The sequence below is a fragment of the Aulonocara sp. 'chitande type north' Nkhata Bay genome, linkage group LG18 (assembly GCF_057382095.1).
Source record: "Aulonocara sp. 'chitande type north' Nkhata Bay isolate Kocher_YH1m ecotype deep benthic linkage group LG18, A_spYH_male_GT1.1, whole genome shotgun sequence".
NCBI classification, from domain to species: Eukaryota; Metazoa; Chordata; class Actinopteri; order Cichliformes; family Cichlidae; genus Aulonocara; species Aulonocara sp. 'chitande type north' Nkhata Bay.
In genome coordinates, this window is record NC_141361.1 from 22,156,219 (window position 1) to 22,170,703 (window position 14,485).

Here is a 14,485-nt window from a genome sequence, read left to right on the forward strand (position 1 = left end):
AGTAGACTGAAAAACGGCAAATGGATTCTACTAAACCTGTGTGGTCTTCATTGTTACACAATACAACAAATGGTTGAATTTTAGTGTTTTTTATTATTTTTACCAACAATCATTTCACTGTTTAAAGCTCATCTTTGTTTAATTTATCAAATAATCATCTTGATAATCAAAATCTTCATTTTACAGTAACTGTGATTACATATTTGGTATAGTAGTATATTATACTGGCTGCAAACTAAAAGCTAGACTACAAAAAGCCCATTTAGATGATAAAGGCATATTTGTGATTGCATAAAGCACACTGATCATAAAAGGCCCCCTGGTCTATGGCATGTAGTATTAGAATGAACTTGGCACTGCCTAAGTTAATAAAACACGATTTTTCCATGTAAAGGCATTTAGAGTCACTATCGTTGGGAAATGGTGAGAATGCTAACAATCAGAGTTGGCTTGGTTTCCTCTGAGACGATTGTCTCACATATTATTTGGGTTATAACACAGCATGTTCAGCTGAATGTTCTCATCCCAGTGGCGCAGCAGCAGGAACAGCTGTCTGGCTGCTCCCTTAAGCCCTGCCATGTCCAGTCCCTCGGGCAGCTTCTGACAGCGCAGCCATGAGTCTGCTTTTGCTGCTACCAGTTCCCACTCCATAAAGTAGCCGGCACACCGGTGCTCTAGCCACGCTAGGGCCACAGCTGTGGCCCAAGTTGAGCCCTCCAGATCCTCTTGAGCCAACTGGCTGCTCCCTTGGAGGTAAGCTTGCTCAGGTGTAGAGCCTTCATATATATCTGTCTCTGACCCACGGCCACTGTCTGCTTGGCCGAGGTTCTGGTTCTGAAAGGGGCTGATGGATAACTCCAAAGAACCCTCTTCAGAGCTGGGGAGGTCAGTGGGAGAGGTGACAGGGTCTTGTTCAGAGAGGTATCTTCGGCGAAGCCTCGATTCCAAAATTAGGGGAGTATCATCTGGAGTGTGGTGGAAAGGTGGAATGGCTGGTCTGACAAAGGAGCAAGCGGAAGGAGAGAAGGTAACGTGGTGACCAGAGGGAGCACCAGGAGGTTTGGCACTAGTGGACAAGGATGGAGCACTGGGAGATGTGCAGCGTAAGGCTGGGCTGAGACTACGGCGGTGGAGACTGTATGGCGATGCTCTTTTAAGGCGGTCCAGAGGAATCTGGACACAGTCAGAGTAGATCTCAGTCAGAAGAAAAGCTCCTGATGCCAGCTGCAGACGAACCTGAGGAGTCATAACAGACATGGGTAATGAGCACACTTGAAGATGAGTGCACAGTATTACAATGCTGCAAATGCACTTTGCCTTTAACGTGGCAGTGTTTCTCTTTTGCACACTATTTGTCATAGCACGTGGTTTAACTTTCCAAAGTTCTTCTGCCTTTAAATGTTGACTGACTCCAGGAGTTTGCAGAATGAATTTGGGAGCTGATGGTATGTATTGTGTGCTGGGTAAACAAATAAAGTGGACACAACTTTAGCACTTCACTGTTTTCCATGTTGGCACAGCTCACCAGGGGCAGGTAGTCTGGAGCTTCACTTTCAGGATGTTTCTCAGTCTCGGCAGATAAGCAGTGGGACTTGACAGGCACCTGCTTTCCTGATGAAATGGAGGACCTGAGCCTGCCCAGCGGGAACCTGGAATTAAAAAAAACAAAACAGGTACGCTAAAAAAAAAAAATCTAACATTTAAACAAAAGACAAATTACATGGATTCAGAGTGTCAGATTTAACAGGAGCCTCGCAAAAAAGAAATCCTATGAATACTTCCGTATAATCTACATCAGAATTCACTACAACGGTGAGTTTTGCAACAACTTTTGACAATTTGCAGTTAGAAACCTTTGTTGTGATGGGAGTCGCTAAAGACATGTCACGTGTAAGGGTTGTTGGGTTTGAATTAGCGTGCAGCTGCAGTGAACAGCCATATGCCTGCGTGAAAAGATGAACCCTGACCTGAACAACATTCACTGCATCAATCACGGTTAGAACCTACAGTCTGTGCTGTATGAGTTCCAGGGCCGAGTTGTTTTCACATATTTATTAACTCCTACACTTCAGTAAATGGCCCATCATTCACTCTCAGGACATTTACAGATGTGGGTAAACAGAGTGGTGATGCTGTGGCTCATTTCTTACATTTAAGTAACATGTGCACAAACCGGAGTGTATACATGAACAACTTTAAAGTAGGAGCTTTTCAAGAAACTACAGTATTTGTTTTCGTGTCTTACTTCTTAGGAGTTTTTAGCGCCTTTTAGTCCTTTCATGCTGTTTATTTTATTGCATCTTTGTCAGTCTCACACAAACTGTTAAAAGAGTTTAATATGAAAGTCTTACCTGGTGCCAAAGAAGCTCTCCATTGACTTGCTCTCTATAGATCGCTGTGAGCGAGTGCTCGGGGTGCCTGTTGCCATGGCTGTAGTGTAGTAGGAGCTGCCCCCTACACCTGGGATGACATTAAAACATTAAATTGTATTGTTTTATCAGCTCAGTGATAAAAGTGGTGTTTTCTGATTGTGCTTAAAGGCTCAGCTCATCCAGATTAAACAAAACTGATCAGAGGTATTTTACATGGATCTGGAACTAAATGAATAAAAGCAAATATGTCTGTGCGATTGGATACCAATAAAGTTAAGGAAGATTTATTTAGATGAACTGATCCTTTAAAAGCTTCTTCACAAGTTGTGTGTGTAATGGAGTCGGGGGAGAGGGGTCCTCCTTTTTCTCCTTCTCACCACAGCTTTCTCTTCAGAAGCCTCGAGACTACTTACACCAGAGTTTTCCCTGAGCGAACGGACAGCAGTACTTACTAGAGTCCCAGGATGTTACACTACAGGGTGAGGCAGGAGTGTCATCTCTGTCTGAGAGATACAAAGATTGTTGATGACCTAAAGTCTTGATAACAGAAATGGGTGCTGGCATCATTCGGTCGTTCTTACCTGTAGAGTTCCAGGTGTCTTCCACCTCTGCACTGTCTCCAGTGGTGTGCCGTCTGCCCAGACCTACAGAATAAGTCCTCTGCCTACGAATGCCTGACTGAAAAGCCTGCCTGTTTCCCAAATGTAGCCCTGCAGACACACACAAATAAACAGAACACAATGTGGACCCTTAAAAATATCAACTGAATCCAACAATAAATAAAAATAACATTTAAAATGGTGCTTCTGTAATTCACTTAGCACTGTTTTCCTTAAGTTAGAGAATTCAGAAGAGCTATTGATTTTCCTTCCGTCTGTCCGTCCATCCCTCCATTATCCAAATCAAGGTCAGGGGGATCAGACACAAATATAGAATTATACAGACCTGTTACTGCCAAAGTCTTTCAAGCTGCATGCTCTAAACTTGCATACACATAAAACCAGGCTTCAAAGAGAAGACAAATTCTAATGCTTGATTCCTCATAACACCAATGAGAAGATCAGGATTGTTCTTTACAGATATCTTATTATCATTGACAAGTAAACAAAACTTCCTGGATGAAAGTTGAGCTGAGAGTTTATTCTGTGTATGTGTGTTGGTGGGTGGCACACCTGTGGTTTGCACATCCATGTCAGCCAAGCCTTTGTTGGGATTGCTGTCAGTGGTGGTGAAGGCTGTGTACATACAGATGATGTTACAGTGCTTACTTGTCTGGATAGCCTTTGTACGATATCGCTTCGCTGAGCCTAAGAAGCCATCAAACAGAGGAATAGTAAGAGATGCACAGTAGTTTGGAGATAACGGCACATTAATCAGTAGGAAAAAGCAACCGGTAAACCGCCCACCATGTCCAATGTCGCTCTCTTTCTCTGCCATTTTCTCAAAGTCTCTTATAACTGAGCGAGCGGTCAGTTGGTGAATGATCTCCTGGCACGATTTCCCTCCTCTTCCTTCTTCACCTCCCCTTCCATATACCCCACTTACTTCAATGTCCTGACTCTCAGGGGTCCAGAGGTGCCCCAGGTCTACAGTGACCTCCCAGGACACAGGCCTGCCACTCAGGACACCATGAATAAGGGAACGGCACTGGCCTGGGGGAGGACTGTCAGGCGGGACAGCAGCGAAGAGATACTCTGGATCTGTGAAACTGTCCCAGTCCAGAGGGGAGGCGGGAAACAAGAGTCCATCTAAGGGGCAGAGCGAAAAATAGGATAGAAATTTTACGGGACTGAATAAATAAATATGATCCTATTTTCTTTGCAGTGAAACTTACTGGAGTCGGTGAGGCTTCTGTGGGACGCTGTCCCTCGTGGTGTTGGCTGTGTCTCCGCGTCACTTTCTTCCAGCTTCCCTCCCAGTGTTTGGTCAAAGGAGACCCTCTCCAGAGCCCTTCTCAGCCGATGCATCTCTAATTCACCCTGGGGGGATGAAAAACTTCGCGCTGCCATCGTTGAACGTGCTAGTGCTTTTTGTCTCCTACGAGACTCCTCAGCTCCATCCAGACACCCGTTCTGGTTGTAAAAGGGGGACAAGCAAAGAGAAGTAGGTTTGGGTATCATTTTGCTTTTCTCTGCAGTATGTTAAGGTCATTAGATTGAAATGTATTTGCCATGTTGCAAGAATAACTTTGCAGCAACCTCCTGTGATATACTGACTGTGTGCTTCAGCTGTGCATGACTCAAATAAGCAGTCTTTTTAATTTATATGATCTTTCTTCCAAAGGAAAGATAGAAGTTTATAGTTATATATAGTTGTTATATTTTCATGTCTTGTTTTGTCTGTGTGTTCCCAATTACTTACTAAATTCCCAAAAAAAAGTCTGTCAGTCTTTAGTCTTACTTTTTTGGTCCCGCTGTCTGGGGATTTGACTGAAAGGTCTTGCTGCCATGATGAGTCTGCCCAGCGAGACAGGGATGATCTCTGTTCTGGAGGGGGCATCTTCTCGAGGCCTTGGGGCAGAGACCCTGTATCGAGCACTGGACCAGAGCAGTGACAGCTGGAGAGAAAGCCCCCGTCAGAATTTGAGGCATGTATGTGAGAGTGGGACTGCGTTTGTAGACTTCGTTCACTGCTGAGTGAGCAGCGAGTGAGGATGTACTGCTCCTGAATGTAAGAGCTCTCCTGGATCCTCTTCCTCACATCGCTGGACCAGTCCAACTCCACACCTATAGTGGACAAAAGCCTGTTGTTAGCCACTGTGGTTTAAAGTGTGCTGGCAAATGCAAATGTTCGTGATGAGTGACCAACCTGGACTGGTGCCTGTGTCTGTGTCTTTGGCACAGGAGAACTCAGAGGATATCTCTCTAGAAATTTCCCTCAGTGCTTCCTCCAACTCAGTGCCATCTGCACATGTCACCACAGGCATGAGCTCAGAGGCAGGAGGAGGTGAAAGCTCATCGTTCGACTGGCCAAAAACTGAACCCGTAGAACCACGAAGTAAATCTTTGTAGCTCTGTTCCTGAAGCAAAAAAATAAAATGCAAAGATTACATTTAAAAAAATGGTACAGTACTGTGCAAAAATATGGGGCCAACCCTCACTTCTGCATATTTTGGTAGAAAAACTGGAAATGGCTTCAGCAATGTATTAAAATATACATGTACAAAAATACAGCTTATAAAGCAAAAAGAAAGAGTTTGAAACTCATTAGAATTCTACAAAGTCAATATTTGGTATGACGATCTTTTTTTCTCCAACATAGCCTGAACTGTCTTTGGCAGCGTTCTCATAGGTTCTCTAAGTAATCTTCAGGAATAGGTTTCCAGGTGCAAAAATAATACTTTATCCCTGCCAAACTGTGTTATCTTTGACATTTGTCATAGATTCAACTAAAGGAATGGGAACAAAGTGCCTAAAGATACAATTTAACATTTGTTCTTTGCTAAGTTGTCTGTTATGTGGAGACACAAGACTGGTTCATCCATTTAGTTTGGTGTGTTATTTATGATTGAATGATTCATAGGTCAGTTATAGCTCTAAAGTTGGTCAGCTACAAGGACTGGACTAACAACGAGCGAAAAATCAGCAAATGTCCAAAGATAAACTCTGCAAGAGTTTCAGAAACCCTGGAGAACTCTTGCTCAAGAACACTGTAAAAATACAATAACATCTGACTCACTTGAAGCAACATAAACAAATAAGTGCTGACTTAATATTTTACATGGTAATGCACACAGAGTAATACCTCTGCCTTTTTTGCTTTGAAACTGGTCATGTCGTAAAGCGTGCAGTATCCTATGAGGCGGTTCCCGGGGTAGAGTGGAGGGATTTCATTGGGTGTAAGAAGAGCCTCCATGTTTTCTGGCAGATACCAGTCGATCCGTACGTCAGTCAGAACAGGTTCAAAGGCCTTCTTCAGGGGCTTGATTAACTGTTGCAGAAATGGGGAGAAGAAGTAAACGTATCAAACTAATTAAAAAAACACTTTTTCCGTGATTTGTCATAAGCTAAAAAATTGGTAAACTTAAACTTATACATGTATATCTTCAATGGCTAACAGTTGTTAAACTAACTATAAAAGCCATACTATGAAAATACTAAAGTAAAATAACTCTAAATTATACTTAAATGCTTGAGTAGTTATTACACTTTACGACTGCTAGTTGCTTTTCTCTATGCTGAAATGCTAATGTAATGCCCCAAGGTTTACATATGTATTCTTTCAAGACTTTGCTTTTAATTAATTTGCAATTCTTTTCACTCCAATAGGTGGCAGTGCTGCAGCGCTGCTGACCTTGGGCTGGAGTCTCTCCTCATCATCCAAGAACTCTGTAGTCCCTCCTGTCAGTTTGGCAACGCCCTGCAGGAGTCTCCTGCAGGCTCGTGGACCAAGGCCTAAGCCAAAGCATCTGCAAAGGTGATACAGTGTGTACATTACATTTTTATCACGTCACAAGAGAAAATTTAATTATGATATTAAATTGTGGATGATTTTCACTGTTTGTGTTATAACAGTTTATTTTTTATGTCTATTGAAGTAGCCTGAAAATAACCTAAAATGTTGCTTCTATGTCGCTTACAAATAGAAAATGTAGAGTCATCAAACAGACACTGGTGGAGATCACCAGCCATTTGGCTAGCTAAGAGTTTAAATGGCTCAGGGGACGGAATAATCGAAAAAGGCTGAGTTCTTGAGCAGCAGTCTGGCTGGCTAAATATGGAAACAGAAGCTCAAAATGATGTACAACACCTTCTCAGGTGCAGACTGCAGTGAGATGGCAATCTAATTTACACTGGGCAGAATTAGATGTTTTCCATAAGAATAAAGAAACGAACAAACGTGTTCCTAGTTTGCTAAAGGACAGCGAAAAATTACAGTGGAGAAAGTCAGTCCGACAGGCGAATACTAATAAGGCATAAATGAAGTCATTCTGCATCTGGGGAAAACCAGAGGGGCGTGACTCTTACTGCAGAGGAGAGCACTTAACGGGATTACTGGGCGGGGCTGAAAAATACTTCAAGCCTTTCTTGTCTTTCTTCCACAGAGATTTGCTCTCAGGTCTTTATGATCACTGTTTGCTTGGGTCCACGCTCTGTTTCTCTTGCTGTCCTCCCCCATATACTGTCTCTGTCATGTCATTCACCTGTTTCTGCCTCCATTCACTCTCCTTTACTTATCTCCTGCTTCCTAACCTCACTGATTTAATGGTTTATTTAATATTGCATTTTTATTAACCAGCTGTTGCAACTATTGTCAGTTTTATCTGTCTGTCATGATAGATAACTAGCTGCTCCCTCTGTACCCTCCTTCGCACATAATATCCATACCTGCCAGCACACGCGTTTCTGCGTACTAGCTCCAGCACTCTAGCTACATTGCTGATGGATCCATCTGTAATAATAAAGACCTGGCGAGGGTACGAGCGCTGCATGGGCTGTTGATAGACCCAGAAGAGCGCCCCCAGCAGGTTGGTGCCTCGCATGTCAGCTCTCATCCTCTGGACGTACTCGTAGGCCCGAGTTAGTGTGACCTGCACGCAAACACACAAGTGATTAAAGTGGGGATGCAATCAGATCCTGAGTAAAGGAGGGAGAAGCAAACAACTCCTGTCGAACCGCAGCGCCTGTGCAAACATGTTGCCAGGATAAATTTACTGTTTGTTATCAGATGCACTAATTAGCCTGTGAGGGAAGCAACAAATTAAATCAACCCTTCTCTAATAAAGACAGCACAAACAAACACACATTAGCACCTGCCTTAAAATGACCTCAGTTCACATGGTGGATAAACATAGCTGTCAGTGCAGGAGATGGAGGGACACGTCCTGCCTAAGTGAAAATGCATGAAAGGCCACCATATGGTGAGGAGAATGTGGAAAGACTGTTTGTGCTTGCAGCCCCGGGTCTGGATAAAACCTGATACTCTGCTACTAAGGCAACCCAAGAACTGACCTATTGCCTGATTAGAGAGTAGAAAACAGAACAGATAGTCCTGAACGACTGAATGACATTTTGTGTTCAGAAAAACATCATCCAAATGCTCCGTGTGTTCTCGTTTACTGGAAGGGATTCACAGATATCATGAAAAACACTGAAAATCTTTTAAAAATACCCAATTCAGGGGCAAAGCTCATTAGGTAATACTGACATCAGTGCAAAGCTTGCTGGAGGTGAACAGGGGCTTGATGGTGGTACCAAATCCCACAATGTTGAGCATTGTGCCAGAAGGTAGACTCTTGAGTGCCACCACCATGGCTTCCTGTCAGAATAAGAAAGCATATACAGGATGGAGCCAGAGTCATATACATATATATACATTCTCAAATCTGAACTTCATGTTTTATTTGCATGCTTTTGACTACTGCTCACTTTCACACGCTGGATGTTGGCGCCACTCATGCTGCCACTGCGATCAATGAGAAACAGCAGCTCCCTGGTGGCTTTGTGCACTTCCAGAGGTTCACGCAGCAAGTCGGGGCAGAAATTGAGCATCAACACAGGGCTGCACAGAATGTCTTTGTGGTATCGCTTCCTGACAAACTCCAGCTGCAGGCGAAGAAGGAAAATCAGCAATGAAAGCTTAACGTCTTGAGAAAGGTGTATTTAAATGTTTGACAGCAGGAAAAAACGAACAAACCTTTCTTTCAGGTTCTGAATCCTTGCGGGTGCATCGGATGAAATCTCGACGGGAGCAGATTTGCTGTTCATATTGGCTGAAGGAGAGCCTGCCTCTCTCTAAGATGACCAAGGGGCTGTGAGGTTCTGAGGAAGGGTTTAAAAGTCAGAATAAAAAGAAAATCACAGCAATGAAAAGTTCAGACCTTCCCAAACCACTTTGTCATCGCTCACCGCTGAGGTGCAAAATAATCTCTATGTGTCTGTCATAGGGATGCTCCTGTGCCAAGGTGATGTAGGTGGCAGAGGCACTTTGAGCACTTGGATCTGCATCTGCCCTCAGAGCGTGAGTAGGGCTCTCCAGTCCTATCAATAAAGAGAGGCAAAAAATGAAAATCAGTAAACATATTACAATGTTTTGAATGAGTTAATTTTTCTTTACAGCACACACTAGTGAAGATTAAATCTGTTTCATCGTCTGGCTGTGTTTGGACTGAGATCGCCTATGAAGCTATTCATTTTATTCAGTAATGAGATTGCCTGCTGTTCTCATATTTCATAATGGTTGAGATGAAAACCACTGAATCAGCCTTATTTGAGGAGACAGGCAGTACCAGCCAGCAGACAGGCCCCTCTGACCAGCAGCTGGAAGTTCAGCTCATAAGGTGCCAGGTTGACAGCTGGGCTGGTGAAGATGGCGTGCGCACACTGCTGCTGAGAGTGCACGATCCGATCTTGTTTTCCTGAGGTGGCACCAAAACAACTGGTCGCCCTACAAAAACAAGAAAAAAAGGCGCACAATGGGAAGTTTTTTAGGAAAATAATATGAAAGAAGTGGGGGGAAAAAATCAGGAGTCCACGTCTGATAAATACCCAGTTTCATCAGACTTCCCTCCACTTTCACTCTTGCTTGGAGTCATTTTCCCAGTGACAAGCGGGGTAAGGAGTGTGGGGTAGACGATCCGAATGGCTCCGTTTTCTAATGTGGGAAGTTCTAGTGTCGTGCTTATGATGATCGACACTATATCCATGGGGCCAATGACTCCGGTGCCCACGATGAAAGTGGTTCTCTCCAGGTCCTCATCCAGGATCAGATGTCCTAAAGCCCAAAATACAATGTTGTGTTAGAACCTTATGTTAAATTTTCAAGACTGTCTGCGACATCATTAATAAATATGAAAATACATGTAGATGAATGTGAAAAGAGCACATGATTGAAAACCTAGCACACAAACGCACATTAATTGCTGGTATTTACTCAGAATAATCCATCACCATCAGCTGAATTAAATAAACTGTTCTGTGGTCTGCAGTTAAGTAGATATGTTTCTACTAAGTGAATGCCGTTACAACATTAGGCAGGGATCCAGATCAGATGGCCTTCCTCATCTGACACAGAACGGACTTACCGTACTGAAGCCACATTATTACTGCAGCATCAGTACACAAATGTTTTGCAGTTATATAAAACATTTTTATTATAAGCTAAAAGCCGATTTTATTGCTTTAGTGTCATGCAGCATCAGCATCAGCATCAAGGGCTTTTCAAACTAAATATATGCATTTCACAAGTGTAAAGATGGCTTTTTCAGATAGCCCTCTCTACGTCTGCGCTAGACTGTCTGCAAGGAGAGAAGCAATGAATCATGTCTGCAGCAGTATCCATAAATAATATTATATATCATTTATAATATTATATATATTTAAATGCAAGCTGGTATAACTCTAATGTTTATTCCTTACAATTCTGAAATTGTATCAGAGAAAAATGTAACAACTTCAACATAATATTTTTGCCTTCACGGCATTCTTCCATCCTCCCCCTCACCGTTGGTGCATTGCATGTCTAGACTGGGGCTCCCACAGCAGCCCCACTCCAGGCCATTCCCTTCAAGACCAACTCCAGGGCAGCAATCCAAACAGCAGTCCTTTAACTTTCCTCGGCTTTGGATCTGGACCCCAACCAACCGGCCTGCGATCACGGCTTCAAAGCCCACCACAACCTCCTTTTCACCGAGAGGGTATATGAACACACCTGGATGAAGGTTACAGACACACAAGCTGCTAAGACACATAAAACTGAAACAGGCTTTTGCTAAAGAAATGTTCATAAGTAAAATAAGTACAGTAGATATTTCTAAGATCGGGGGATCTGGAGCCAGTTGCATACCTTAAGTTCTCTTCTTAGGTAAGACATAATATGGAAAACCTTAATACATTTCTTTTGTCAGGATACTAGTTTAGCTCGCTGGGTTGAATAGGTGACTGAGCTGTTGTAGGGTTTATGGAAGAGCCTGGGTTCAAATCTACCCTTGAGATTGGTCACTGCGTGTCTTTCTCCCAGCTTTCCTTAACCAAATTTCCTTCAAAGAACAAGATATTTTTTCACTGAAAGATATTTTTCAGCAGTAAAATAAACAACAATTGCTTTGCTTTTTACCTTACATTTTGTGCTAAGTTTACTCTGTCGTAAAGGAATGAATCCAACAAACACATTTGTTTTTTTTTAATTTCCTCACTTATTGTAATAAATCTGGCTATACTGTTAAGTTAGAGTCAGGGCTATAGGTCTTTTCTTCTTCTTACTTGGTAAGTTAGGTCTTTTGTGCATCACTTTGACTGGCTGTAAGGTATTCATTAAGTAGAAGATAAGCAGAAAATCTTACTTGAATAAATGGTAAATGGTAAATGGCCTGTATTTATATAGCGCTTTACTAGTCCCTAAGGACCCCAAAGCGCTTTACATATCCAGTCATCCACCCATTCACACACTGGTGATGGCAAGCTACATTGTAGCCACAGCCACCCTGGGGCGCACTGACAGAGGCGAGCATCAAGGGCTTTTAATAAAGTAAACACTTCAAGGAAAACTTAGGGAGAAGACTTAAAGTTGTTTTGTGCCATCAGCTCCTGCTGCGCTGCCTTCATGGCATATAATGTGTAAGACAGTGGCAGCTTTTTGAACAAATTTAATAGGGGCAAAGCAAATACTATGTTTAGTCTTCTGGAACATTCATACAGGGGCTCCTGATTATTAAAGGAAGTAAAAAACTTGTCAGTTATTCTGAATATACAGAAAATTAATAGTCATACTACTATTGTATGTTTGCTTGTTTATTTCATCGAATGGCCAGTTTTGGTCATGTTGGTTTTAGATGTCTTTGATAATGATAAAGTACAAATAAACATGAAAGAGATTTGTTGATTTTTACTCTTCATCTTTACTTCAAAGTATCTGGTGTTCCTCACGGGCCAAGTCTTGTCCCACTCCCAATTTTAATCTGGGATTATCATTATCCTTTGCACTCAAAAACTCTTTTTCTTGTGTCTCGTGGTATATTATAATATCACAGTTTAGCTACACTAAACTTGGCAGTTAGTACTCACCTTCTACAGACTCTATGTCAGCGTTGGCATAGGTAAGGTGCGCAGTGATGCCCATGGAGCAACCATTAGCACAAGATTTGATGCAGGAGGCTTTGAGTAGCAGTGGTTTCCATGTAGAGCGGTTTCTCAGCCCCACCATCTTTTCTGTAAAATTAAGCCTCTGCCCTGCAGGTTGGATCAAAACACAGGTACACAAATGGCCAGCACAGACAGGAAGGGGAACATGTGAGTGTGCATTTAAATTCTCTCATTTTCTATTCAGAGCACAATTACAATGATCCTTGTAAACCAGACCTGATTTTTGCTGCTCAAATTAACACTAAACAAAAACAGATAAGTTCCCAATTTTATGTGTATACACAACGTAGGCCATATATTTCTTGTTTATATGTGCAGGCATATCAGTTATTGGCCATCTAACATCCTATCGTGTCTCCTCAAGCTCGTAGCAACCAACTGTGATAGCTGGAGTATAACAGGCTTGGTTAATCATTAACACTGCAGGTCAGCACTTGCTCCATTATGCATCATGCCTAGCATTTGCAATTAGCTGCTAATCTCTATGCAAAGCCACATGTTCTTAAAACTGCAGTGCCATACTTACTTCAGTCTTTTCTAACTGCAGGAAGAAATAATACAGTATTAAAACTTGTTAAGATATGTCCTAATTTTCATGTATGTAATTAAAACTGTACTCAATAAGTCTTCATGACTGATCACTTCATAACTGTAAGTGCAACAGGTGCTGAAACCTATGTATAGCTTACTTAGTGAGTGGTAGTGTGAACTAAACTCTGTGTGTGTGTATGTACGTGTGTTTGAGTATGCACACATGGGTGCATTTGTGTGCGTGCGTCTCTGTGTGTGTGTGTGTGTGTGTTTGCTGTGTTCAAGGTAATGGTCTTTTCACATCTACCTTTCTAACAAGATCAACAGCCTCCATCTGGCTACTGTGCTCTCAGTGCATAACAAGCAAATAAATGCCTGGTTTGTCAAAGTAGGGCAAAGTAATACTGCTAGAACACACGTGAAAGGAAAAGTACAACAGCGGCCCTCTTTGGGCTATTCAGAACAAGATCTCTGACAAAGCTAATGAATAATCTTGATAGAAGATCTGTTTAGGTTTATTGCTGACAAAAAAAGTAAGACACAGATAATGACATCTTTACACAGTAAGTGTGTGCATGTGTGCATGCATATAATACATATTGTAGAATAAAGATGAAAATTATGTATGCATGTACATATTAACCTTCAAGAGTTGTTCCTGAAACAAGTATGTATATATATATATATATATTTATATATATATGAAATATGAAAACAAATACTGCAACATATCCTGTAACATATTCAGGTGCATGAAAAGTCGCCATGGCACCCACTATTCAAACTGTATGCATTAAAAGTAGACTGAAATCTTAGAAAGTGATGATCCTGTGTTTGTTTGCCAAGACTTAATCAAGCAGTCCGGTGTTTGCAGTAGCAGAGGTGGTTGCGAATTGGCTCTGGGCAACACTGCAGTCTCCTCATGACAGTTACAATCCCCAGATAACAAGCAAAATAATCGTCCAGGAACACTTACTGTGCTGTGTCTGCTAATTTGCCTCTCTGTCCAGTCCCTGCATCACTCCGCCACCACATCTGCTTGCGGGTTTCCCAAGTGATACGTTAGGAGTTTTCCTGTTAACAGATACTGCTTTCTGCTCTCCCTCCCTCCCTCTCTGTCTCTCTCGCTCCCTCCTTCTGTCTCTCCTTGCCTCTGTCCATAAATCCAGCAGTTGCCCTATAAAGAAAGTCAAGTCACAAAGCACTGTCACAAATGCATATTCATTAATGAACAACAAATATGGTACAAAGCTAATAGCTGATAAAAACATCTTCATGTACAACTGATTATTTGGCTCATAGCTACATAAAGTCTGTACAAATGTGTTTTCATTGCCTGGCAACGCATTAAAATGACTCTTTCAGATTAACAACAGGTCTCACTGCTGCTATCAATCACCAGCATGCATCTCCACACGAACCCACATTTCCTGTTATGTGAAATGTCATTTGCTTACCTGCTTTGACTTGAGCCAAGGGGATGATCGGAAACTATGATCGGGA

At 42.2% G+C, this 14,485-nt stretch overlaps 1 protein-coding gene across 1 annotated transcript; it reads right to left on the reverse strand.

Moving 5' to 3' along the window:
- Positions 1-107: 107 nt before the first annotated feature.
- vwa5b2 (von Willebrand factor A domain containing 5B2) lies at positions 108-14,068 on the reverse strand. Its single transcript, XM_086272005.1, has 22 exons — positions 13,959-14,068; positions 12,374-12,538; positions 10,815-11,021; positions 9,860-10,085; positions 9,601-9,758; positions 9,221-9,352; positions 9,009-9,133; positions 8,741-8,917; positions 8,520-8,630; positions 7,700-7,902; positions 6,666-6,780; positions 6,117-6,302; positions 5,181-5,391; positions 4,773-5,098; positions 4,207-4,444; positions 3,779-4,120; positions 3,545-3,679; positions 2,954-3,082; positions 2,825-2,875; positions 2,352-2,460; positions 1,526-1,649; positions 108-1,236 (listed from the first exon to the last, which is right to left on the reverse strand). Exons 2-22 carry the CDS (start codon positions 12,510-12,512, stop codon positions 475-477), a joined length of 4,206 nt encoding a protein of 1,401 aa, XP_086128131.1. The 5' UTR covers positions 12,513-12,538; positions 13,959-14,068; the 3' UTR covers positions 108-474.
- Between the last annotated feature and the right edge of the window lie 417 nt (positions 14,069-14,485).